General features: G+C 43.1%; 1 protein-coding gene across 1 annotated transcript in view; it reads right to left on the reverse strand.

Moving 5' to 3' along the window:
* Nucleotides 1–24014, reverse strand: part of LOC134449012 (zinc finger protein 236-like) — a 147808-nt gene that overhangs the window by 93467 nt on the left and 30327 nt on the right. Inside the window, exons 9-14 of the mRNA XM_063198747.1 lie at nucleotides 21928–22141; nucleotides 16091–16363; nucleotides 10695–10898; nucleotides 9840–9972; nucleotides 4605–4865; nucleotides 2698–3008 (exon numbers count right to left, since the gene is read on the reverse strand). Coding sequence (XP_063054817.1) covers nucleotides 2698–3008; nucleotides 4605–4865; nucleotides 9840–9972; nucleotides 10695–10898; nucleotides 16091–16363; nucleotides 21928–22141 — 1396 coding nt within the window. The remainder of the gene's footprint in view (nucleotides 1–2697; nucleotides 3009–4604; nucleotides 4866–9839; nucleotides 9973–10694; nucleotides 10899–16090; nucleotides 16364–21927; nucleotides 22142–24014) is intronic.

A 24014-nucleotide genomic window follows, 5' to 3' on the forward strand; every position in this document is an offset into this window, starting at 1 on the left:
ATTCAAACTTGGTGACTGATTGTTTGCAAATAGGGACAGTGAAAATGTTTATGATGAACGTTTATGATGAGTGACAAAGGAAACCGGCATGCAAGATGCCTGTTAAGCCAGCCATCGAGACGCTTCCAAAATGTCAATGTGTGTGTGTGTGTGTGTGTGTGTGTGTGTGTGTGTGTGTGTGTGTGTGTGTGTGTGTGTGTGTTCGGGGGGAATCAAAGATGATATCGGCTGAAATAGGACAACAGATTGTGATTTTTCAACGCTAATACATACTATAATGGTCCATTTACCCACGATGAGAACAGAACAGCAGTGGCTGGCATTTCATGAACCTAGTTTCCTCTTGTGCAAGCAAAGTTAACACAATGTCTCATCGTGGGCGACCTTTCTGCCGTACAGTGCGTCCTCCACTTGTCTCATGTTGACCTTTGAGGATGACACTGAACAAGAGTACTGGGGGCTGGCAAATTTCGGGACAGGCATATTATTAAGGACCCATGTTGGAAAAGGTAACATGTTTACTAAAATATCAGAAAAAACATCAACAAATGTTATTTTCTGACAGGAAGGAGAAGAACCATCACAAAGCCATTACAAATATTCACTCATCTGACACTGGGGAAAAAGCCAAAAACTGCAGAACACAAACCTCCCACGATGCAGCGAGATGACTCGTCTTAGACGAGTGTCACAACAGTGTTTGAAAGTACAATCTTCCGTGAAAGAAATGTAGGCCTACGCAGCACAGTGTCTCAGAGGGCCCTTAAAAGGCTTTTCTCTTCCACCTAAAGCAAAAAGATTGGAATGACAGGGTTTTTATAGCCAGAGATTCCACCGTTTCTGTTCGTTTTTATTTTGGCCTCCCAAAAGGGCCACTTTCTATGTATGCTAGTTATCATCTCGGAAAAACCATCATGGACAGTTACACCAAAGGTTCCTCTCTTTGAGTTATATAAATATAAATATATGAGGGGTATTGGGCATGATGTTACACAAACCATTTTCTTGATTATGAATGGCTTTGCGGCCCTGAAAAAAAAGGCTTTGGTGCAATGAGCCTCAAGGCAAAAAGCAAATTTGGTTTTCTTAATCTCTTGCCCTCATCCAATTCATGTTCACTTTATCGCTTTTTGAGTGAAGAGTACAAAGATGAGTGGGAGACAAAAAGAAAAAGGGAGACTGACTGAGGGGGGCGTGGGGGGGGGTTGGGGTAAGGAGCGTGTGAGTGAGAAATAGAGAATAAGTGAGGGGAACAAACAGTGGCGGAACAAGTGCACACAGGGCCCCAGGGCAAGACACTGATAGGGCCCCCCATACGACCCGCCATGGTCACAATAGGGCCCCCACCACCAATACGGGAGGGCCCTGGGCCCCAAGGCAGTTGACCTACTCGCTCCCCCAATAGCTCCACCCCTGGGAACAAATCAAAGGCAGGCTCTTCTCATATTCAGACTCATAAAGTATTCTGCTCAACTCGTCCTCTGCTTTCATCCATTCATCCTTTCTTCCGCCAGTGCGACGAGGTCCTGTTTTAAGGTTAGTCTCTTGAAAAATTAACCATCTGAGGTCGCTAAGGCTGTAACCTTTTAGGCCAGGAGTTTTCTACCAGCACCTAATGCATCTCAATGAGTTTTCAACCTGCATGGTACTCACATATTACCTCAAAAAAAATACTGTATGTATATCCCTATATTTCTAATAACACAATACATTTTTAAGCACTGTGAGCATCTGCACTTTACCAATTTCGTTGTACCTGTACAATGACAATAAACTTTCATTCATGCATTCATTCATTTACGGCTCATAACATCTGGGACCAATTACTTGATTCTTGGTTTTAAGTGCAGAACAAATGCAAACAACTGCACCTGCGTCGTACAAAACAACTGAAGCACTGAGCAGGAAACCAAGTAGAAGGATTCTGGTACACAGTGCACCTCTTCAGAATAGTAATGGCTTTTGGCCTGGTAACATTACATCAGTTGAATACAGAAGTGGATTCAGAATTTGCCCTTTCCCATAATGGCCGCACATTGGGGTGACATTGGGTTGAATCCTGTTTTCAGATAGTAAATTATAGTATTTAACCCATTTTAGCCTGATAACTCGTATATGTTGTTTGACTTCTGGTGCCTGGAGACACAAGTATGCTGCATTCAGACTCTTGAGATTTTAGCTTTTTTAATAAAAAGATGGGTATGTTACAGCTGAATGAACACATTCTAATGCCAGATGAGGGCAACTTATGTCATGTATGTGCATCAGAGGCTAAGATATTTAGGTTTTTATAGGCTGAGGGCAACTTTCCCAACAAGGGCTTAGGCATTCAGCAGGCGTTTTTTTGCAGGTGCTTTAGGCATCACTGGGTTAATTTCTATGTGAGCATACAGAAGCCACTTAATATACAGTAGAATTAAGTTCACCATCGTAGACTAGATACTGTACAACTTTTCAGTTACATTGTCTAGTATGATTGTTACATATGTGGACATTGGAGAAAACGAGACCCACATTCAGCTCCTCATTCATTCCATTTTTGGATGTCTTGTAAGCATCTGGGCCCTTACACGTTTGTTTGTTTGTTTGTTTGTTTCCATTTCTTGCCAGTTAAGCAGCTGTGGCTATTTCATGATCAATACTGCTAACACAATTTACATGAAATTTTCCAAAAACCCTTGCTGGGCCCTTGCTTACCTTCTGGGTCCTGCACCAGGGTGTCGTCGCCGAGCACCCTATGCAGCACCACCCTCTGTCCGCCCGGCAGCACCTGCGTCTGGGTGAGCTCCAGCATGCCGGTCTGCTCTGCCCCCACGCCAACGCCAACGCCACCGGCCTGAGACTGCAGCGCTCCACCCTCCATCTCCACCTGCATGTCATGGCCCACGGCTGTAACGCCTCCTCCTCCTCCTGCACCGCCTCCTCCTGCACCGCCCCCCAGGGGGTCGTCCAGGGAGGTGCCGTCTGACGGTGCCTGCTGCTGTTGGAGTTGCTGGGCCAACTCGTACCTGCCCGGAGAGACACGGAGACACGCGGTCAGAGTCGTCATGGAACAGAGTTATGGAGACATGGGTTCACAGGGAAAGTGAAGTGAAGTGAAAGTCCACCTGGGAAATTACAACCCCCAATGCCATTGTGACACAGCACTCCACAGCACACAATACTCACTGCACACAACGAAATTGCATTTATGTCTCACCCGTGCAATGGGGCAGCAGGATGGTACCATGCTCAGGGTACCTCAGTCATGGTAGAGGATGGGGGAGAGCATTGGTTAACTGGCCTACCAACCTGTCGGCCTGGGAGTTAAACCGGCAAGTCTGAAGCCCTTACCACTTACCCATGACTGCCCTGTTCAGAAGTAAAAACTGTGCCTGTTTCCTTCCAACACATGTGATCTCACTGACTAAGCTGGTCTACCTACATACCTACTTACGTAGTCATTACAATCAAATCAGATCACATATTCTGACAGGGGTTTCGCTTTCTCAATCTGGGATTGACATCTCTGTTTGGCATGGAATGGGACGTGGGCTTGATTGGATTGTTAATGTGATGCAATGCCAGACTATCCATAAGGGCCAGTGGTTCAATGCCCAGGGGCACCAACCATTTTTGACCAGTGAGGGGGCACCACAAGATTGGCTGATTATCATAGACTTGCAATCGATATTCGATTTGAATGTGTTGCGTCACTAGAAGGGCACAGCCTGGCTACCACAAGACACAAGCTTTACAAATTTTGTTCATAGCGGGGGCACTTGTGAGGTATAGTGCCCGGGGCACCAAATTGGCTTAATAGGGTCCTGGATGGAGAGATGGGCACATAGATATTTCCTTCCTTCATTTCCTTCAAGATCAATAAAGCACCTCTGCATATTAGGCATGATTTTTTTTTTGCCTCGCCAAGCACCTTTGGTCCCCAATTTCTTAGATCAATATCCAAGACAGGCGTTTTGTCTCATTTTATGACATACATTGGGGAACTGGAATTATTCTGTCAGCCAGGTATTACAATCTCGGAGATGACTGGAAGTATCACCAGTGAAAGTCACGGTCATTAAAAAAAAAGTTTGAAAAGTTTTCTGTTCCTGACCTGACATTTCCTGTCATATTTCACAAGAATATATTGATATTGCTGCTAGTGATTATAATTCCCTCTGGCAAGGGGAGAATACTCATAAAGGCAGTATGTGGAGACAATGGAGTCAAAAAGTGCCAAATCACAAAGGTTTTGTCTTTCCAAAGCTTTCTAGGTATCAATCTTCTCTGATTAAAAACAGAGTGAGAACCTATCTATTCAGGTTTAATGGTATATGCAAGTGATAAGGAATGCCTGTTGAATTTTAAAAAGTATGAAGCTAAGCCTTGACTTTTCACATGGTAACTTAAGTCTTAAATTGTTCACTGATGAGTTCCTTTTCCTAGTTTCCACTTACTAACACTATCTTATACCGTGGCTAAAGCATAAATGTGCAATTTTCCTAGTCATAATAAGTACTTAGAATGTGATGGTGATGATAAGTGTTCATGAAAAAGGTGACAAAAAAACTGTGCGTCACTGAAACTGCCCGTCAGTGACCGAGGACAGATGACCCCCTCACCTGTGCGTCTTCATGTGCTTCCTGCAGTTGGGCGAAGACTTGAAGGTCTTCTGGCAGTAGGGGCACATGTAGGGTCGGAGGTCGCTGTGGGTGGTCATGTGACGCCGCAGGCTGCCGCTGGTGGTGAAGGTGGTGTCACAGCTCAGGCACTTGTAGGCCTTGAGGCCCGAGTGGGTGCGGATGTGGGCCTTCAGCACGCCAGACGAGGCAAAGCCCTTGCTGCACTGCACACACTTGTACGGACGCTCCCCGGTGTGAGACCTTCGGGTGGGGTGGGGGGGTGGGGAAGAGGGGGCATTGGTTTATATTAGTTAGTTCAAGAAAGTTAGCTCAAGAAAATAAGCTCAAACAACTACAAGAAGAGTCTGTGCTTTAATGGCGGAGTGGGTTGAGTTTGAGATGTGTATGTCAAAAAACAGGTAGGGGATTAAGTTACTTCAAGAAAATAAGATTCGACACCTATAAGAGTCTGTGTTTCAATCAATCAATCACAATTTCAGGTTTTGTAACCCTTTTTTGTATTTGATCTTTAAAACAACCTGGAGATCAGCACCCTTCATCAAAAATACTTAATTTTGTACTGTATGTCAATTCACTGCCGGAACGAAGAATGAATTAACATTTTTAGTCCCATAACCAGCATGGATTATGCGGCCCTGATGTGATGGTGATGGTTAAAGTCCTGCAATACAGTAGCCTAGCGAGCCAGACCCGTACAGCAAAAAGCTGTACCAGGGTCTAGGAGGGCTGGGCAGCAGTGTGGGCGGGATAAACGGTTGCTTCAGCACTCAACGCCACGCAATTGGATGGCAAACAACCAATCCCCACACACTTCTGTGTAACGTCACAGCTGTCTTGTGAAGCGGCAACTCCAAGCCGTCGTAGCAGTGAATGCGTGTGATCACCACAGCCACAAACAAGTTTCCTAATAAATCGTGTTTTCACTTGCATAGTTCAAAAATGCCTCGTTTTCAACCACACGGCCCTTCTTGATCATCCAGCGAAATGTTGAGCAATTTGGGGCTTGTTAAATGGTTATATTTATGATTGTTGTCAACATGGCATGTTCGGTGTTAGCTAGCTAGCTGTATACCCATAACTAATACACAGCTGGATATTAGCTCTGTGTAATTGACATTGAGAGTAAATAGAATGGAGGCCAAAATTCTATTTCATTGTTGAAGCCAAGTTGGAGCCAAGGTTGGACCCAAAAAGACCAAAAAATGGCCAAATCCCATTCATTCCTATGAGAGACATAAAACCCTGTATCTCCCTTAAATGCCACTCCAGGGGGATCATTTTTCGCTCAACTAGCAGGTCCCCTTGCTCTCCAACTTACCAGGGTGGTGATTTTTTGTGGTGATGTTTTATTTTAGAGAGATATTAAAAGTTAAATTGACCAATGAGCATCAGAACATGGTTTGATTGACCGTTAGAAGTCTTGTTGTTGTCCAATCAGCACCTGCGTTTGGCGTTGCTAAGGTGGAATGTAAGTTGGAATGTTCCCAAATCTGGCTTCAAAGCGTTGAATGGCAAATAGCGTTGATTTGGCGTCCATTCTATTTACTGTCAATGGTAATTGACGACAGATTGGCTAGCCGCTAGCTCGGTAGACTCTAGGTGTCATTCCCATCTATTTAGTAAGCGACTCACAGACTTTCAAAGCTCCCAAATGTCTCGTTTTTAATGACATGGATCTTATTAGAATTTGGGGCAGGCATATAATACAAGGCTGGATACCTAGCTCTGTGTTATTGGCGACAGGTTAGCTAGCCAGCGAGGGCCCCTTTGTAGGTGGAGCGGCAAATTCGACCCGTCGTAGCAGTGAATGCATGTGATGACCACAGCCACAAACAAGTGTCCTAATAAATCGTGTTTTCACTTATACAGTTCAAAAATGCCTCGTTTTCAACCACATGGCCCTCCTTGATCAACCAGCGAAATGTTGAGCCATTTGGGGCTTGTTAAATGGTTATATTAAGACTGGATACCTAGCTGTGTTATTGACGACAGGTTAGCTAGCCACACTAGCTTGGTAGACTATGCCATTCCCATCTATTTAGTAAGCTACTCAAAGACTTTCAAAGCTCCCAAATGTCTCGTTTTTTAATGGCCTGTGTCTTATTAGAAATTTGGGCAGCAATTTCATTCTACACCTACAGTAGTGGTCTGATAATAGCGTGTGACTTGGTCCTGTAAAATGCTCAACTTAGCTTACCGAGCTAGTTTAAAACATCGAATGATCAAATGGTATTGTGTTGTGATCTATTTGTGTCCGATAAGTTCATGGTGTATTATTACATCAATCCATGTCAGACACGAAATGTATTATCATCCAGGCTTTTTAAATTAAGTGCACTTTCGTGCTATACGTAGCACGGACGGACACCATGCTTCTTCTTAGAAAGTTTCCTGTTTACTAAGTAGCCCGGCCCCCCTCGCGATTTGATTGGCCCTGTCATCGGATAACTTTCAGCCTCGCAAAACGACCGGGGTCCGCTAGACTGCCCCCGGGAGCAAATTCAATTTGCGGTCGCTAGGGGCGTCTAGATTTCTAGGCTAGCAATACAGCACTCTACTTCACACTTCCCCCCACAACAGTTCAACAATATCAATTCATCTTCTTGTACCTGGCTGCCATTGTGGCGGGTATCCTCTCATTCCATATCTTACCAACCCCTTATGACCCACACTGCTGTCCTTTTCACATGAAGAATAGGTCAATTAAGCAGCGACTCTGACTATTATAGAATTGGTCTGTAACAGTCTGCCTCTACAATAATTTTTACCTGTGTTTCAGTTTAATTGTGTAGGTAAAACTATTTCATGGCCATACAGATTTAACAAATCATATTGCAAAAAAAAACAAAAATAAATAAATGTGTGTTCAAAACATTTAATGGAAATATCTACTATGGTATTTTGTTTAAAGAAAAAACTCCCATTCTGCCTCCACGACAAGGGCTGGAGGAAGACAGAATGACAGTTAGCCTACATGGCATCAAACAAGTTCAGTTTTGAAGCAAGTATATACTGTATACTACCAGGCTCAGGCAGGAAACAGTGGGATGTATATGTGACGTGGGAAGGCCAATTTGCACCTGCTAAATCAGAGGCTAATTGGCACACTTAAGGTTACAGCAGGCTGTCGCAACCTTTAACGTTAAGTTACGGAGGATTTTAATGGAGTCGTCTTTCTGTCAAAGTCTTTCCTTCCGTTTCCTATCCGGAAGGTGGCCTTTAACATGAAGAGTATTTTCCTCCCTTGAGCTCAGCACTGAAAATGTGAGTGAAGGAGAATAATTGGCCAAGGTGATGTGCTAAAGCTGTAGTTCTCAAACTTTTTTTGAACAAACGCCCCCTGAATCTCCTCTTATGACTCCAAACGCCCCTTTGACCTCAGCACAAGCCAGCCAATGCCCCCCTTACTATAAAAATAAATAAACAGACTAATGCCACCAATGACAACTAAGCACCCCCTTTCAACTTCATCCTTCTCAACGCCCCCCCAGGGCGCCCCAAAGCCCACCTGGAGGGCTATACCGCCCCCATAGAGAAACGCTATGCTAAAGCGAAATAGGGAAATGGCTTTCTGAGCGGATCGATGAGAGCAGGGCCAATTAGCCTTCTGTCCTAGTTTTTAAAGGTCCTTTTGAAAGACTATTTAAAAGCTGGGACTTAGTAATTTCATGCACATAAAGGGAGGGAGCAAAAGAGTGTCACTTGTCTTTAACAGTCATTGTTAATAGTCCCAAATGGTAAATCATTACCAATTGAAGTTCCAGTTTAATTTTGAAGCTAACGGCACACTTTTTTTGGCAACGTCCACAAATATTATTTTCATAAATCAGCATCAACATAATCAATATGAATTATTCTCAAACATGAGTAATGCCAGCTTGAAGCTCTACTAGTTATAATTTGAAATAAAGGTGTTGTTTTTATCATAATCCAGGGCTATTGAAATGGCGGCCCTGGGGCCAGATGCGGCCCTTGGACAGCAAGCTTCTGGCCCCCCACCAGGTCATAACAAAATGAAAACAAATATGTGCGCCATCAGTGTCCGTGCGTAATTTGCGATCATATAAGTACCTAGGGATTGAGATGGACGACAGAATGTCTTTTAATCAATGTGCACAAAACAAATGTAAGAAGTTGCAACAGAGAATGTTCTTTTTAAGGAAGCTCAAAGATTTTAAACTAGAGTGCAGTATTCTTCAATTATTTTACCAATCACTTTTACAAAGTATTTTATTATTTGGACTTATCTGTGTCTATGGCAATATGTATGTGCAGGACCACAAAAAATTGCAGCGCCTCATCAAATCGGCCAGCAGAGTGATTGGTGTTGACCAGACATCTGCAGTTGAGTTGTACAACAAGCTCATTTTAAGAAAGATGGACCAAATTTTAACTGACCCTACACATCCCCTCTACCCAAAGTTTTTAAAGAGTACTAGGTCAAATGACAGACTCATGCAAAGAACAATCAGGACAGTAAGATACCAAAAGTCATTTGTACCCACAGCGATCAGGCTATATAACAGCAAGCCCAAAGCAACTTCAGCACTTTAGTTCTATCACCTGCCCTAATTCATTTAATGCATTTTATCTATTGTTACACAGCACTGTTTTCACTTCGACTGTTTTTACCTATTGTTATTGTTATTTCATTTTACATCACATGTTCTTATCCCTTATTTATTTTAATGTGGTATGTCCAGCGTCTACTGTCTATGTGTTGTAGTATGTCTTGAGGAGATGTGAAATGTTGACCACTTGTTTCCCCCTGAGGGATAATAAAGTTTACCTTGACCTTGACCTAACACTTCAGGTTAGGGATATTTCTCCAATGCACATGAGAGTTATATCTTACTACCTGAAATAGTCTCATAATAGACCATCACAAGGCTACTGAGACATAGAAAAGCGAATATCTGTTCTGTCTGGAAAGTTATTTGCTTGTTTCCTTCACCTTGGACATGTTGCTGCATGCGGTTACATACATACTAGGGCTGCCAACCGCCCCTTGAAATATGGAATCGTTTTTCGGAATTTAGGGATTAAAAAAAGACCCCCAGACCCCCCACCTCAATGAAGTGTCCCGTATTTTTTTCATTGACAGTCGGCAACCATAATACATGTAGTTCGGCCCCTTTACTGGGAGGAATTTGAAAAACTGATCCTTGTTGACATTTAATTGAATAATGTCCTAATCTATGGTCTGCGGAGTACCTGACGTGTTGTTTGAGATGGCTTGACTTCTTATAGGCCTTGTTGCAGTAGGCACACTTGTATGGCCTGTCGTTCTCGATCAGGCCCAGGTATGGCTGGAGGGACACACGGGAGTTCTGGTTGTGAATGAGACCTGTTCATAACACAAACACAAGGACATACACATCGTAACATTAGGACAATACTGCTTCATTCAAGATGGATGTGGCCCATTTCAAAAAGGGATAAAATATTTTTCATTAAGAAGACCTAAAGAAAAAAAAATGATGCTTTTATTTCCTGTAGAGTTGACTAATGCAATATTGTACTTATAGGCCTGGCATAGTATGCAGGAAAGGACTGAACAAAAAAAGCAGTGTCTTACTGGGCATTGACAGGTCAAGGCAAGGGTAGCATGAGCAGTACAACTGCCTGTTGAAATTGGTTGAAAGTCTCCTTGAAGTATTAGGTGTGTGTCCCTTTTTACCAGAGGTGTGAAACGTTGAAGTAAGAGTAAAAGTAAAAGTAAAGTAAAAGTAAAAGTAAAAGTAAAAGTAAAGGTAAAAGTAAAAGTAAATTAATGGTGTAAGTACAACACTAGCACATGACATTACATAGCTGTTACACCTTTTACTCCATTGTACCTAATTAGATAGATAGACTATGTTGTTACTGAAAAACACTAAACACCTAATAAGAACCTACCACTTGATCCAACCTGTATGTGTCACTGAATCCATGTCAGTGATGAGTTGTATTAGTTTAAGCATTGAGCGTGTGTATTATGGTACCCATGTAATGCCCCAAAACTCACCAGGCAGAGCCGGGCATGACGCTGATAAGTCGTAGTATTAGTTTAAGTATTGGTTACTGTACCCATGTCGGTGATAAGGATGGGCTCCTGGAGGGGGATATCTGGGAGGGGCAGGCTGCTTTTGGACACCCGAGCCTTGTGGGGCTTGCGTGGGAACTTGTGCTTCTTCTGCTGCAGGCTCTTAAAGTGCGAGGCGATGTGCGTCTTACGGTGGCCAGAGGTGCGGAAGATCTTCTCGCAGTGTGGGCAAGGAAACGGACGCACACCTGTTGGGAAAAGAAAACAAACAAAACTAGTAAAATTGCAGAATTTACAAGGCAATTGCATCATATTATTATTACAGGCACTGTTTTTTTTCACTGGTGTTTTTCGTGGCCAATTAAATGTCACTCAGACGTCAAATCTTTCATTACTCATTCGCTACAAGTCTGCAATGGAAGAGAGTGGGCTGAATATAAGTAATAAATACTGCAAACAAAAACCTGAGCAGACTGGAAGGTCACAATCAGTAGGCTGTCAAGGTCTCTTTGTCAAATACATTTTCCCAAAAACAATATTAAAGGCCTATACGGTATACTTTTCGGAATTGCTTCTCATCACGCATCACTATTTTCCCACAGGACCCTTCAAGGGTGGAATCATCCCTCTAGAGGTGGCAATTTACTCTTGTGTCATTGGGTGCAGGCTCCTTCATACTGTTCAACTTTATTGTACTGTATATTCCTGTGCAATACTGGCATGCCATTGTGGATGAAGTCACATTGTGTAAGAGAGACAAAAGGTGGAAAAGTTAACACAGGAGCCAGACAAACATATCAGACAGTCGATTTCAGGAAGTCTACACGCTGACTCTACACCGACACCGAGCTCCACACAATCTAGGGCAGTGGTTCCCAAACTTTTTCAGAGCGAGGACCACTTTGTCCCCCCAAAAACGTTCAGGGGCCACCTGTCAACTGAATTACGGGTTGATGGGTGCTGATTTGACACTGCTAATTTCAATACAAATCACTTACTTTTAATTCACATTTACAAGACAGTCTTATTGTTGTGAAAATAAGACTTCAGCTAAGCTTAGCTTTGTAATAATGTTACAAATATAGCCTACTGCTAGCTTGTCTTGGAAAAGTAGAAATCCCCTTGTGGACCACTAGTGGTTCCCGGACCACACTTTGAGAATCACTGATCTAGGATGTTCTAATGGACTCAATGAATATATATATAACACGTGAGCCACTCATACTTTTCTAAAAAAAATAAAAAAATAATAATAATAATCCACTTAATACTTTCCAAAAAATGCCACAGTATCAGAGACATGTGGCGGTCATCATTGCAAAGGCTATGCTGTGCAGTTTCACAAGAAATATGACATGAAAACCCCAAAAGTATACTTTTTTAGCAAAGCAATTTTAAAAATAACATTCAGAGCAGGAGGGAGGAGGGAGGTGGCCGCACATTTCCCACATCAATGGAGCTCACCCCTCCCCACCAGTAATTGTTCTTCAATGATATGAATAAATGAGTTCCCTTCATTCTCACTCCACTGAATGTTTCTCAGTCCCACAGTTCCAGACCCTCTGCAGAAATGAAATTAACCCGTTAGGACACAGCGTTATGATTTTGCTGCTACCAGAATGACAATGACCAAGTCGTAGTGCATTACCTAAGGCCCTGTGTCATATGATAGCATTGTAGTACTATGGCAGTTAACTTTTCAATGACTATAAAAGCGTGTCTCTGGTGGTAAGGAGAGCATTAAAGGGCTACTACAGAAAGCGGATGGTAGAACCAGGCTACAATCAAACTACTACTCGGGCTGTAACGATAGTCAACTCACGATTCGGTTCGTATCATGATTTTTGACCCACAGTTCGATACACCCGACGATTTTGTTTTCAAAAAGTTACAAAATAATAACGACAATGATTTGAAGCTTGGAAGCAACATCACATCATATCCTGTGGTTGTTTTCTGGACTGGAGTGTAAAAGAATTTTGAAACGCCGTATCACGACACTGCCTTCTTGCACTGCGAAACAGTATTTTGAGTCTTTCTCGATTCAATACAATATCATCACGGCCCCGCAAACTACCATATGTACACAATAATATAGCAATCCTTATTAGACTCCTGAAAGTATAACTACATGAATTCCCTTCAGCTGGAAAATCTGTTCTTGCTTTTCGGTTCGTAAAGGCGGTTTTAATTTTGTCTGCTAACTGAGGTCTGAGCTAATGAAAGCTCAATGGTCTCTTGAAGTTGCAATAGTAATTAACTGAGACGGCACAGTCATCCTAATGAGCTGCGTGTTTCTCTGCTTGAACAACACTCGGGTGAACAGGGCCGTGCAGATGACTGCACAACACGTGCGGCGCGCTGAGCTGTACAGCCTCGTCGACACCGAGCAAATTAAAAGTGTGTGTGTGTTTAGCAGCCCGAGACAGCTTGATGACTACAACATCAACAAACCTGAACCGTGGCAGGCAACATGTCATGACCAGGATAATCCAAAGCTTAAACGATCCCTCAAACACAGCTCATCAGCATAAAGAACTAAGCTCATCTCATCTGACTGTGCAAATGATGTACAGTATGCATCCTCAAGTGGAGAAGAGAGGTGGTCAAAGTCGCCTTCCTAAAGGGGGAGGCCGAACTGTGTGTGCTTTCATCAACATGCTCTGAGCAGGTGCTGTACACGTACGTAAGCAGTGCATCAGCTGAATTCCTAAGCAGATGATTATGCAGAAATATCTGCACACTCTTGATGAACAAATCAACACAGACTAGCGAGCTTCCTTAATCAGTGAAGTTTTTTAATGTCTCATTAGAAGTTTGTGTACAGAATGCTCAAGAGCTCTCTCAAAGCCGTCTCTTGCCAGACACTCTAAAATCATACCACAGGAAGGTGTCAATAGCTTTCAATAGTATACCCAGTTCTCTGAAGTAGCCAAGCTTACTGAGGGGCAGTTTAATGCTGCCCTTCGGTATTTTCAGACTCAAGAACTATTCAATTCAAGCTCCTCAATCAGTCAGCGGTTTAGATCAAACTAATATTCAAAAACACACGTTCACCGCTGTTCCAACAATCAAATGCCACATGCTGTTGTAGACTTTGTTAATTGATTCTAACTTGGACCATCCGACACTGTACAACCTGGTTCTGGAATATGATTGGCTGATTGGGCGTTCCAAGCGTTGGTAAATCGGCTGTAAGCAAACACCATTCCAAAAAAAGACTCTACATTAACCCATTGACGCCTAAGGCACCTGCAAAAAAGGGTGCTGAATGCCTGAGCCCATTTAAAGAAAAGTTGCCCTCAGCCTATAAAAAACTAAATATCTCAGCCTCTGAAGCACATACGAAACATGCAATAAGAAGGCACTTAAACGCCAAGACCATCATCTTTCATTAGAATGTGTTCATTCATCTCAAGCAAACAAAGATTTTTAATAAAGTTGTCTCAAATCTCATGAGCCTAAATGTTGCGTAATGCAGCTCCAGGCGCCAGGGCCAATGTTGCTCAACGCAACATCCAGCATCAATGGGTTAAGGAGAGTTCAACGGCACTGCGTTTCGCGTCGTGCTCCAACTCTCCTTACCCATTATACATCTAACACAACCCCACAGCCTCTCATGGCTTATTGCTTAATTGAAGTGCAACCTCTTTAAATCTCATAGTACTACTGACAACTAAGCTTATGCAGTCGTGTCCGATTGCTAAAGGTACATCTCCGAAATGCAATGTTTCCAATCCTCCATCATTCCCACCACTCCTGTCCACCTATTTATAAACTTATACAGTATATTAAATACATAGATCAGTGCCCTGCTCAGGCTTAAAACCAAACAATTATTATGAAAACAAAGCTAAAAACAATTGGGGCAAATCCATCCACCTGGTCAGAAGTTATGGCCCAAACAAAAATTCGGCCATCTCGAATTGAGCCATCCTGAAAGTGTTAGCCTCCAAAATCTACTTAGTTCATGAGCCTACCCTAGAGCATTACCACACCAAATCTGGGAAAAATCCATCCACCTAGTCAGAAGTTATGGCCCAAAAATGTTTTTTGTCCATCTTGAAAGTGAAAGTGGCCTCTAAATCAGTTCATGAACCAACCACTGGAGCATTTTTCGTTGTGTGCAGTGAGCACTGTGTGCTTTGGAGTGTTGTGCCATTACAATGGGAGTTGGAGTTTCCCAGGTAGGCTTTCACTTCACTTTCACATCCTGTTATATCCATTCCTAACAAAGATTCTACGCCAAGGGTCCACTTTGCGTCATGCTCCAACTCCCGTTCACAACCCCACAGCCTCTTGTGACTTATTGCTTAATTAAAGTGCAACCTCTTTAAATCTCACAGTACTGACATTAATGGCAATGGCTAATAATGATGGCTTTCTATAATGGCAATAATGGCTTTCTATTCTATCCTATTCTATTCTATTCAGGGCACTAAATTAACACCTGCCAACCGGTCAAATGCTGGTGAAAATTCAGCTTGGCTGGTAGGAAAGAAAAACATAGATACTAGCCCCTTTCATTGATAGTCAGTGTGTGTGACTAGTGAGATTTTTTATTTATTTTTTTTGGGGGGGGGGCTTTTTGGCCTTTATTATGACAGGACAGTATGAGAGGAGACAGGAAACAGTTGTGAGAGAGAGATGGGGTGGGGCTGGGAAATGACCCCGGCCGGACTCGAACCTGGGTCCCCATGGGCAATGTAAGCCCAGATGTGGGGGGCTTAGCGTGCTGCGCCCCAGCGCCCCCTGTGACTTGCACGATTTAACATCTACTAGCCAAATTGGCCAGTGATTCAAATAAGTCAATTTATAGCCCTGATGCTACGTAGCCTATCCTCTCCTATCTTATCCTATCCTCTCCTATCCAGGCTCCATTATGTGGAGTGCTGTGTCACAATGACAATGGGAGATGGAGTTTCCCAAGTGGGCTTTCACTTCACTTTCATTTCTCATACCCTTTCCTACCTATTCCCATCATGGCCCCACTCACCTGTAAAAAAAAAAATCTCATAGTACTGACAATGATGGCTGGCCCGCTGACATGGGTGGCATAGGGGCATGTTGTCCTGGGCCCAAGGGGATAGGGGGCCCAGAATTGGGTCCTCATTACAGTGTATGTATTGGATATGGGGCCCTTTCAGATGACTTTGTCCTGGGCCCGTCAAAAGCTGTCAGGGGCCCTGGTGTTGTCAATAAAGGCTCTATTTTATCCCGTGGTGTCCTATCCTATTCTATTCTATTCTGTCCTGTTCTGTTCTGTTCTGTTCTGTTCTGTTCTGTTCTATTCTATTCTATTCTATTCTATTCTATTCTATTCTATTCTATTATATTATATTATATTATATTCTCCTCTATTCTATTCTATTCTATTCTATTCTACTCTACCCTACTCTACTCAACTCTATTCTATCGTGTCCGTGCCCCACTCACTCACCCGTATGTAGTCTCATGTGGACCTTCATGCTGCCGGCGGTGGAGAAGCACTTCATGCAGTACTGGCACTCGAAGGCCTTGATGCCGGTGTGCGTCTTCATGTGGGCGGTGAGCGTGCTCTTGACGGCGAAGGCGCGGAAGCACTGCTTGCACTTGAAGGGCTTCTCGTGCGTGTGGATGCGGATGTGGCGCACCAGGTCGCTGGGCTTCTTGAACTCCTTGGAGCAGTAGGGGCAGCCGTGCCAGCGCACGCCGTTCTGCTCGCGGATGGTGCCTGTATGGGGTGGGCAACAAAAATAAATAAAAATTGTCATGACTTTGGAGCCAGCCAATCTCTTTTCTGTTATATGTGCAGTATTTATTACTTATGTATCTATTTATGTTTTCTAGTATTTTCTTTTATTACTTTATGTTTTTTTTTATTATTGTTTTTATGTTTCAATGTGAGAGGGGGCTGGGTGGAATGTTGTGTAGTGTTGATGTTTCATGCTTAAATTCAATAAACAGTATGTGGGAAAAAAATGTCATGACAATGCATCGCCATACTTCTTTTCACGATACACTGCATCTTTTCATGACAATGTAACGCGATACTTAATTTCACTACATACAGTACTGCATCGATTAATGACAATCGATTATCTAATAATAATAAAATTGAATTTGCCACATTTTCATTTTGTTCGGTAGAGAGTAAGTCATATTTGTCTTGTGATGGAAGCTCTCTCCCAGATGCTAAACTGCTTAATAAAATGAACTGACTTGTGAATGGGGTGTGAGGAGTGGGGAGCAGTGCAATGGGGACAGGAGAGGAGAGAGGTAGGGAGAGAAGTGTAGTGGGATACTGGAGGGGTGGAGTAGGTGTGGTGGGATAGGATAGGAGAGAGGTGTGGTGGGATAGGATAGGAGAGAGGTGGGATAGGATAGGAGAGAGGTGTGGTGGGATAGGATAGGAGAGAGGTGGGGTGGGATAGGATAGGAGAGAGGTGGGGTGGGATAGGATAGGAGAGAGGTGTGGTGGGATGGGATAGGAGAGAGGTGTGGTGGGATAGGATAGGAGAGAGGTGGGGTGGGATAGGATAGGAGAGAGGTGTGGTGTGATAGGATAGGAGAGAGGTGTGGTGGGAGAGAGGTGTGGTGTGATAGGATAGGAGAGAGGTGGGGTGGGATAGGATAGGAGAGAGGTGTGGTGTGATAGGATAGGAGAGAGGTGGGGTGGGATAGGATGGGATAGGAGAGAGGTGGGGTGGGATAGGATAGGAGAGAGGTGGGGTGGGATAGGATAGGAGAGAGGTGGGGTGGGATAGGATAGGAGAGAGGTGTGGTGGGATAGGAGAGAGGTGGGGTGGGATAGGATAGGAGAGAGGTGTGGTGGGATGGGATAGGAGAGAGGTGTGGTGGGATAGAATAGGATAGAGGTGGGGTGGGATACTGGAGGGGTGGAGTAGGTGTGGTGGGATAGGAGAGAGGTGGGGTGGGATAGGATAGGAGAGAGGTGTGGTGGGATAGGATAGGAGAGAGGTGGGGTGGGATAGGATAGGAGAGAGGTGTGGTGGGAGAGAGGTGTGGTGGGATGGGATAGGAGAGAGGTGGGGTGGGATAGGATAGGAGAGAGGTGGGGTGGGAGAGAGGTGTGGTGGGATAGGATAGGAGAGAGGTGTGGTGGGATAGGATAGGAGAGAGGTGTGGTGGGAGAGAGGTGTGGTGGGAGAGAGGTGTAGTGGGATAATAGAGGGGTAGAATAGGGGAATAGGGGTAGAAGTGGGGTGGAGTGGAGTAGTGGTGAGATTGGGGTGACATAGCACAGGGGTTCACATTCAGAACAGATTAAGAGAGAGAGAGAGAGAGAGAGAGAGAGAGAGAGAGAGAGAGAGAGAGAGAGAGAGTGTGTGTGTGTGTGTTGTGTGTGTGTGTGTGTGTGTGTGTGTGTGTGTGTGTGTGTGTGTGTGTGTGTGTGTGTGTGTGTGTGTGTGTGTGTGTGTGTGTGTGTGTGTGTGTGTGTGTGTGTGTGTGATCATATACTATATACAGTATTTTTGACAAAGCATGTGTTTATGGCAAGTTAACTTAGCTAATTTTATTTTCAAACATATACACACATACCGTATGTCCATTTCAATCTCAAAAATATGTAATTCAAATCAAATCCCAAGGTTTGAATCCTCGTCCTCATTTAAGCTAGTTTAATACATCACAATACATAATTAAGATTAATACATCACGTGGGGACACCCTGGACGGCAGCTTATAGATTTATCCTTGGATAAAAAATGGTGAAATCAATTCCCCATTGCTTCATTGGCCTTGAGAAGGACAATCCAAGTAATTAAAGTGTGCAACCTGTCAAAACACTTCATCTCACAGCCCTGATTCCTATGAGGACAAATACGGCCCTGCTTTATATTAGACAGCAGCCCCAATTTAATAATAATAAAAAGTCTTTTACAAGTTGAGAAAAGTTCACTGATACAAGGTCAGTCAATGTTGTGTACCGGTACATAGTTGCTGTGGCCTCCATGATTAAGGGTAAGCCATCTGCTTCATCATTTTTATTAATGTGTTTAGGCAAGACAGAGTGAGTCACCGTGGACACCAGGTAGGGCTACAAGGGAAGCAGAAAACACTTGCCTTCACTACTTCATTGCTACTACTGCTACTGCTACTACTACTACCAGGGTGCGGATTAGTCAGAAAACCAGAAGGGGGGATATGTTTCAGATTTTAAGCAATATTTATGGGATTACATGAAAGTGTGATTAAAATCATGTATAAAAAAGTGGTGATATCAAAACCAGAAGGGAGGAAGGACAATGCCTCCCACCTCTAGCCTGATTATCATGACTTTCAAATATCTTCGAGACGATCAAGACCATTACCACAAACGTTCTCAAACGACATGGTTGACTCACCTCCCTTGGTTTGCTACTGGTCAAGGGTAGAAAAGGCTGAGCCAAAATTTAAAGTAGTCCCAATAGAACGTCTCCGCTTAAACCACTCAAAGAGATAAAAAAATCCTTTACCTACAATCAGTGTTGTTAAAGTGCCCATGGCATGACATTTTGACTCTCCAAGGTTTCTGAGCCTTATAATGAGTTTCTCTGACCTCCTGAAGTCACCAGAGTGGTTTGCCATGGCCAAATGTGTACACCGAGCTGTGCTGGAGAAATACTTTGCCTTCACTTGACAAACTAAATTGATTTTTTTCTGTGCTTGACTTCTCTATTTGGATTATTTTTTTAAATGCATTTTGTCTTTTTCTGTTCTCCATTGACAGAGTCCCAATTCGTCTGGACTACTAGCTTGCACACAAATGGCAAATGAAGAACTTTTAACTTTCACTACTCCCAGCCTAGGTAGGATTCTTCATAGATTTGAGAAACCAAGGTAACAATCTCGCTGAGGTGTAACATGATGTAAGCCCCACATCTTTTTGGTAGAGACCAAAAGCTGGATTTCACTTTTAAGCCACTCTGGGTGTCTCAGAAAGGGGCAACATCCCAGTGTTGACACAAGCTCTGAATTATTCTCTGTGTATAATATATTATATTTCTTTTCCTGTCAGACAAGCTAAGCCTGAAATCAGGCGTAGAGCCTGAATACTATCAGGTCTGAGCATAAGGAGGCACTGATGCAAAAAAGCCAAGATTTACACAATGCCCAGACTTACTGACAACACTGAGGAATTGCGGCATTGCAGAGGCAGCAGAGAATACAGAAAACACAACCACCAAGTTGCCATGAGGTCAAAGAAACTTCCATCAGATGGCTGTAATGAATACCTTACGTATTACATGACAAGACACGTTGAAAAGGTTAGGCAACAACCGCTATTTTAATCTCTATTTTTATTATCTTCCTTATATATTTTGTAACTTCTTGGTCCTGCGTCTGTATGTATGTCGTCTACTTTTGCACAAGTTGTATGTGTGTTACTGCTGCAACGCATGAATTTTCCCAGAGTGGGATAATAAAGGGCATACTTACTTACACACTTGAGGACATTGCCACTTAAGATACAGGCCATCCTGTATATGTCAAATTTATGCAATATTCACAGTGTACAGTTCAGGTAATATTCAATGTGTAACAGATCTTAAAAACATAATTTCATAATTCACCACCTGTTCTCAAACTGACATCGATTCTGGATGAGGCACTGCCTTGCAATACAGATCACACACTATTCTCTTGGGTCTTTTGTGCATTCACTTTCAATGGCTTTCAGGTCTTTTAGCAGACTTTAGTCATCAGTTTCAGAATAAGTGGTAGCCTTAAAGTGCATAGGATGAAAGTGATGTCTATTATTACACTTTCAATTTGTATTTCTTATTTTGATAAAAGTCTACTTTATGATGGTTTGAAGCGTGTACATTTTTTGGGATGCCCTGCATTATATTGAATACACATTTATACTTGAAGGAATTGTGTTGGTAAGAACCTACAACATGCATAAGAACCTACAAGTAATTGACTGATGCCTATTTACAATTTCAATTACAAGTGCATCTAGAATAAGCAGCTGAACTCTCTATCTCTCTCTCTCTCTCTGCCTGACAAACACACTGAAGTATGTGCGCACACACACACAAACAGTTGAGATAATGGTGAGGAAAGTGAGAAGAAAAGGGTACCTTGAACTGATGCTGACACACATAAAATTCAACGCTGTTTAAAAGTTCATGAGCTTGTTAAGAAGTTGATGCTGAGTGCAACACTGCTTTAACTTTGAGGCTGATGGAAGTTTGTACTGCTATTGAGCGGCAGCTTCAATGCCAACGCCAACAGCGAGTCGCTGGCTGAATTACAATGCCTTACTATGCCTTGCTGTGTTTGTTTTTGTTCTGTTCAATTCTCACCACGTCTATGAGATACACATTACCCTGTTGCTATGTCAGGAATACCAAAAAATTCACAGGCTGATGCACCATAACGTGGAGGACATTTGGCTTAAGAAAAAAAAATCGCATCACTCTCTCACTCTACCTTCTGCCTAGGACCATATCTCTCTCTCTCTCTCTCTCTCTCTCTCTCTCTCTCTCTCTCTCTCTCTCTCTCTCTCTCTCTCTCTCTCTCTCTCTCTCTCTCTCTCTCTCTCTCTCTCTCTCTCTCTCATTCACTACACAAGGTTCCTTCAGACACCTCATGGTTCAACTTATTCAACTTTGGTTCAATCGATTTCTGACAATGGTTGTTGGACAGCACCCAATGAAAGTTAAATGATACCTCAAGAAGAGAGCTGGTCTAACACCGGCAGCCAGCCCACAGGCCTGATAATAGAAGACAATTTTGAGCCTGAACCTCAAGCAATTTTTTTAAATAAGAAAAACTTAATGACTAGATATTTTTCTCTTGACAACAAGCACTGTCCGGCCTGAATGACAATGACTGGCGCCCCAGGCAACAACACCCCTTATGACACCCCGGCCCAAATGTGGTCCCGCCCCCTGCGAGAAAAGATAGCAAAATATATGACACCTGCTAATAGCATGTTATTATTGCAATATCGTCGTAATAGCAAAGAAATAACATCTTAGTGGCACTAATTGGCGATTTGCGCGATGTTGGCGAGGACAGGGTTTTGCGATGGTGCTGCCCCTTCGTGGGTGCCGCCCCAGGCAATCGCCCAGGCTGGCCTGCCCCAAGGACCGGCAAGTGGTGGTTTTAGGAAATATGAGGCCCTGGGTAAAGAACAATTTTGATGCCCCCACCCCTTCAAATTATTACATAATAATCTAATATGGAAAACAGGAATGCAAAAATGCGATGGCGAGAACCCTGATTGGCCCAACCTTGCTCAATGCAAAAAACGCCCCTAGGACCGCCCCTGTCCCTGCTTACCAGGCATCTGGTCGGGCTTCTTGAAGATGCTCTTCTTCTCCTTCCTCACCACCTTCTCCGTGCCAATGATCTTCCTCACCAAGGAGCTGTCAGCTGCGGCCGCTCCATTCTGGGGGCCACCATTAGTCCTGGGCAGAGCACCCACACCCCCACCACTGCTCTGGGAACTGTTCTGCACGGGGATGGCACTCAAGCCACTGTTCTCCAGCGCTTGCTGTAGACAGATGCAGACAAAAAAAAATAATTTATTAGGAAACTAGGGAATGATAATTAAAAAAACTGATCAAAATCGGGATAGACAAGGGCAGCTCTGGTCTAATGATTAGGGAGGTGGTCTTAAGTTCAGAGGGTTGCAGGTTCAAATCCCACCCTTATCTCTCCCTATACACCTCCATCCATGGCTGAAGTGCCCTTGAGCAAGGCACCTAACCCCACATTGCTCCAATACCCTGTAAATTACTTAAAGTCACTTTTGATAAAAGTGTCAGCTAAGTGCAATGAAATACAATGTATATGTAATGGCCAAAGGATATCCTGTAACAATATGACTGTGAGACTATCTGAAGTTCATCTAAGGGCAAAATGTGCATAGCATTCCAGAATCTATTTTCAACTAGAAAAAAACACCTCTTCAAGCTGCAAACAGAAGTCATTTTAAGTCAGAAGTCAGATGCTGAAAACTAAACTGTTTTGACTTCTTATACAAGAGCTTCGGCATCACCACAGTTTCTTTTATTTTGAACTGCAAAGAAATGGTGATGGTAATACTGAAATTATGTATGGTATATGGCCAGAGAAACATCAGAAGTCAACTTCTGAGCGGGGAATAAACTGCTGCCGCTGACAGAATGAGGTGAAATGACAGCAGCTATACAAAAATGATTTTTCATTAAAAAGACAGTTTTTTTTTCCTATCGTGAATGAATTCTGCTTTTCTTTTTGTTTTTGTTTTTCTTTTTTTTCAAAGCTGTATGACTAAAAATGAATAAAATCTGAGCGACTGTTGTGCAGTGACTGATGGAACAAACGGAATATGGAAGCAGATGTATGTATGGCTGACAGTGGAAGTAAATTAAATAAACAAAATCTTTGCCTAGCTCATCACAAAAATGATTATCCATTGTGAGACGGTGTAAAAGCAATGCTCCAAATAAGACCACTAAGCTTGATACCCTCCTAATGGTGAATGGCAAACGGACTGCATTTATACGTATGCACCTTTCCACTCCATCGAGCACTTTGTATTGTATGCCTCATATTTACCCATTCTCCCATCAGTGGCAGTGACTGCCACGCAGGGTACCACCCTGCCACTAGGAGCAATTTGGGGCAATTTGGTATCTTGCTCAAGGACACATCGATGGGGTCAGGCAGAGCGGGGCTAAAATCTGCAACCTTCTGGTTGCCAAATGGCTCCTGTACCACCTGAGCGAACACTGCCACTAATGTCTTCATGTAATATATGGACATGTAGGAAGTTCATTATTTTAAATCTCTCAAAGATTGCGGCCCCACATCTGTAGAGTAGATTCTAGGAAAGGGTAGGCTGCTAGAGCAAGGGACACAACCAGGGCTCTAAATTAACACACACCAACCAGCCAAAACGCTGGTGAATTTTCAGTTTGGCTGGTAGAAAACACCAACTTACTAGCCACTTTGACCCATTAGTGAGTGTATGTTTGGCTAGTAAAATTAGCATCTACTAGCCATTTTGTCTGGTGATGAAAAAAATAGTTCATTTAGAGCCCTGGTGACACAACCTCTTCGCGAGCACTCGTTTCAGTCACAAGGGCCTCTCTTAAATACAGTAGCTGAAGAGCTTTTTCCATTTATGGCATCATCCTCGCTCTTTATCATCATGCAAATACATGCATATTCCCTAGCATAATAGCTGGGCAAAGACATGCACAGTGCTTCTGTTCTCTCTACCATAACTGGGCCTCTCTGCCACATACGATGCTGTTTGTGCTTGCTACACTGCATACAGTATGGATTCACAGACCTAGTTTGTACATTTCCAGAAAAGACAATTAATTACATAAGATGACGACAATCACCAGAGCAAATGCATAATCTCCTACTTACAT

This window comes from Engraulis encrasicolus, chromosome 5, assembly GCF_034702125.1.
Source record: "Engraulis encrasicolus isolate BLACKSEA-1 chromosome 5, IST_EnEncr_1.0, whole genome shotgun sequence".
In the NCBI taxonomy this organism is placed as follows: domain Eukaryota; kingdom Metazoa; phylum Chordata; class Actinopteri; order Clupeiformes; family Engraulidae; genus Engraulis; species Engraulis encrasicolus.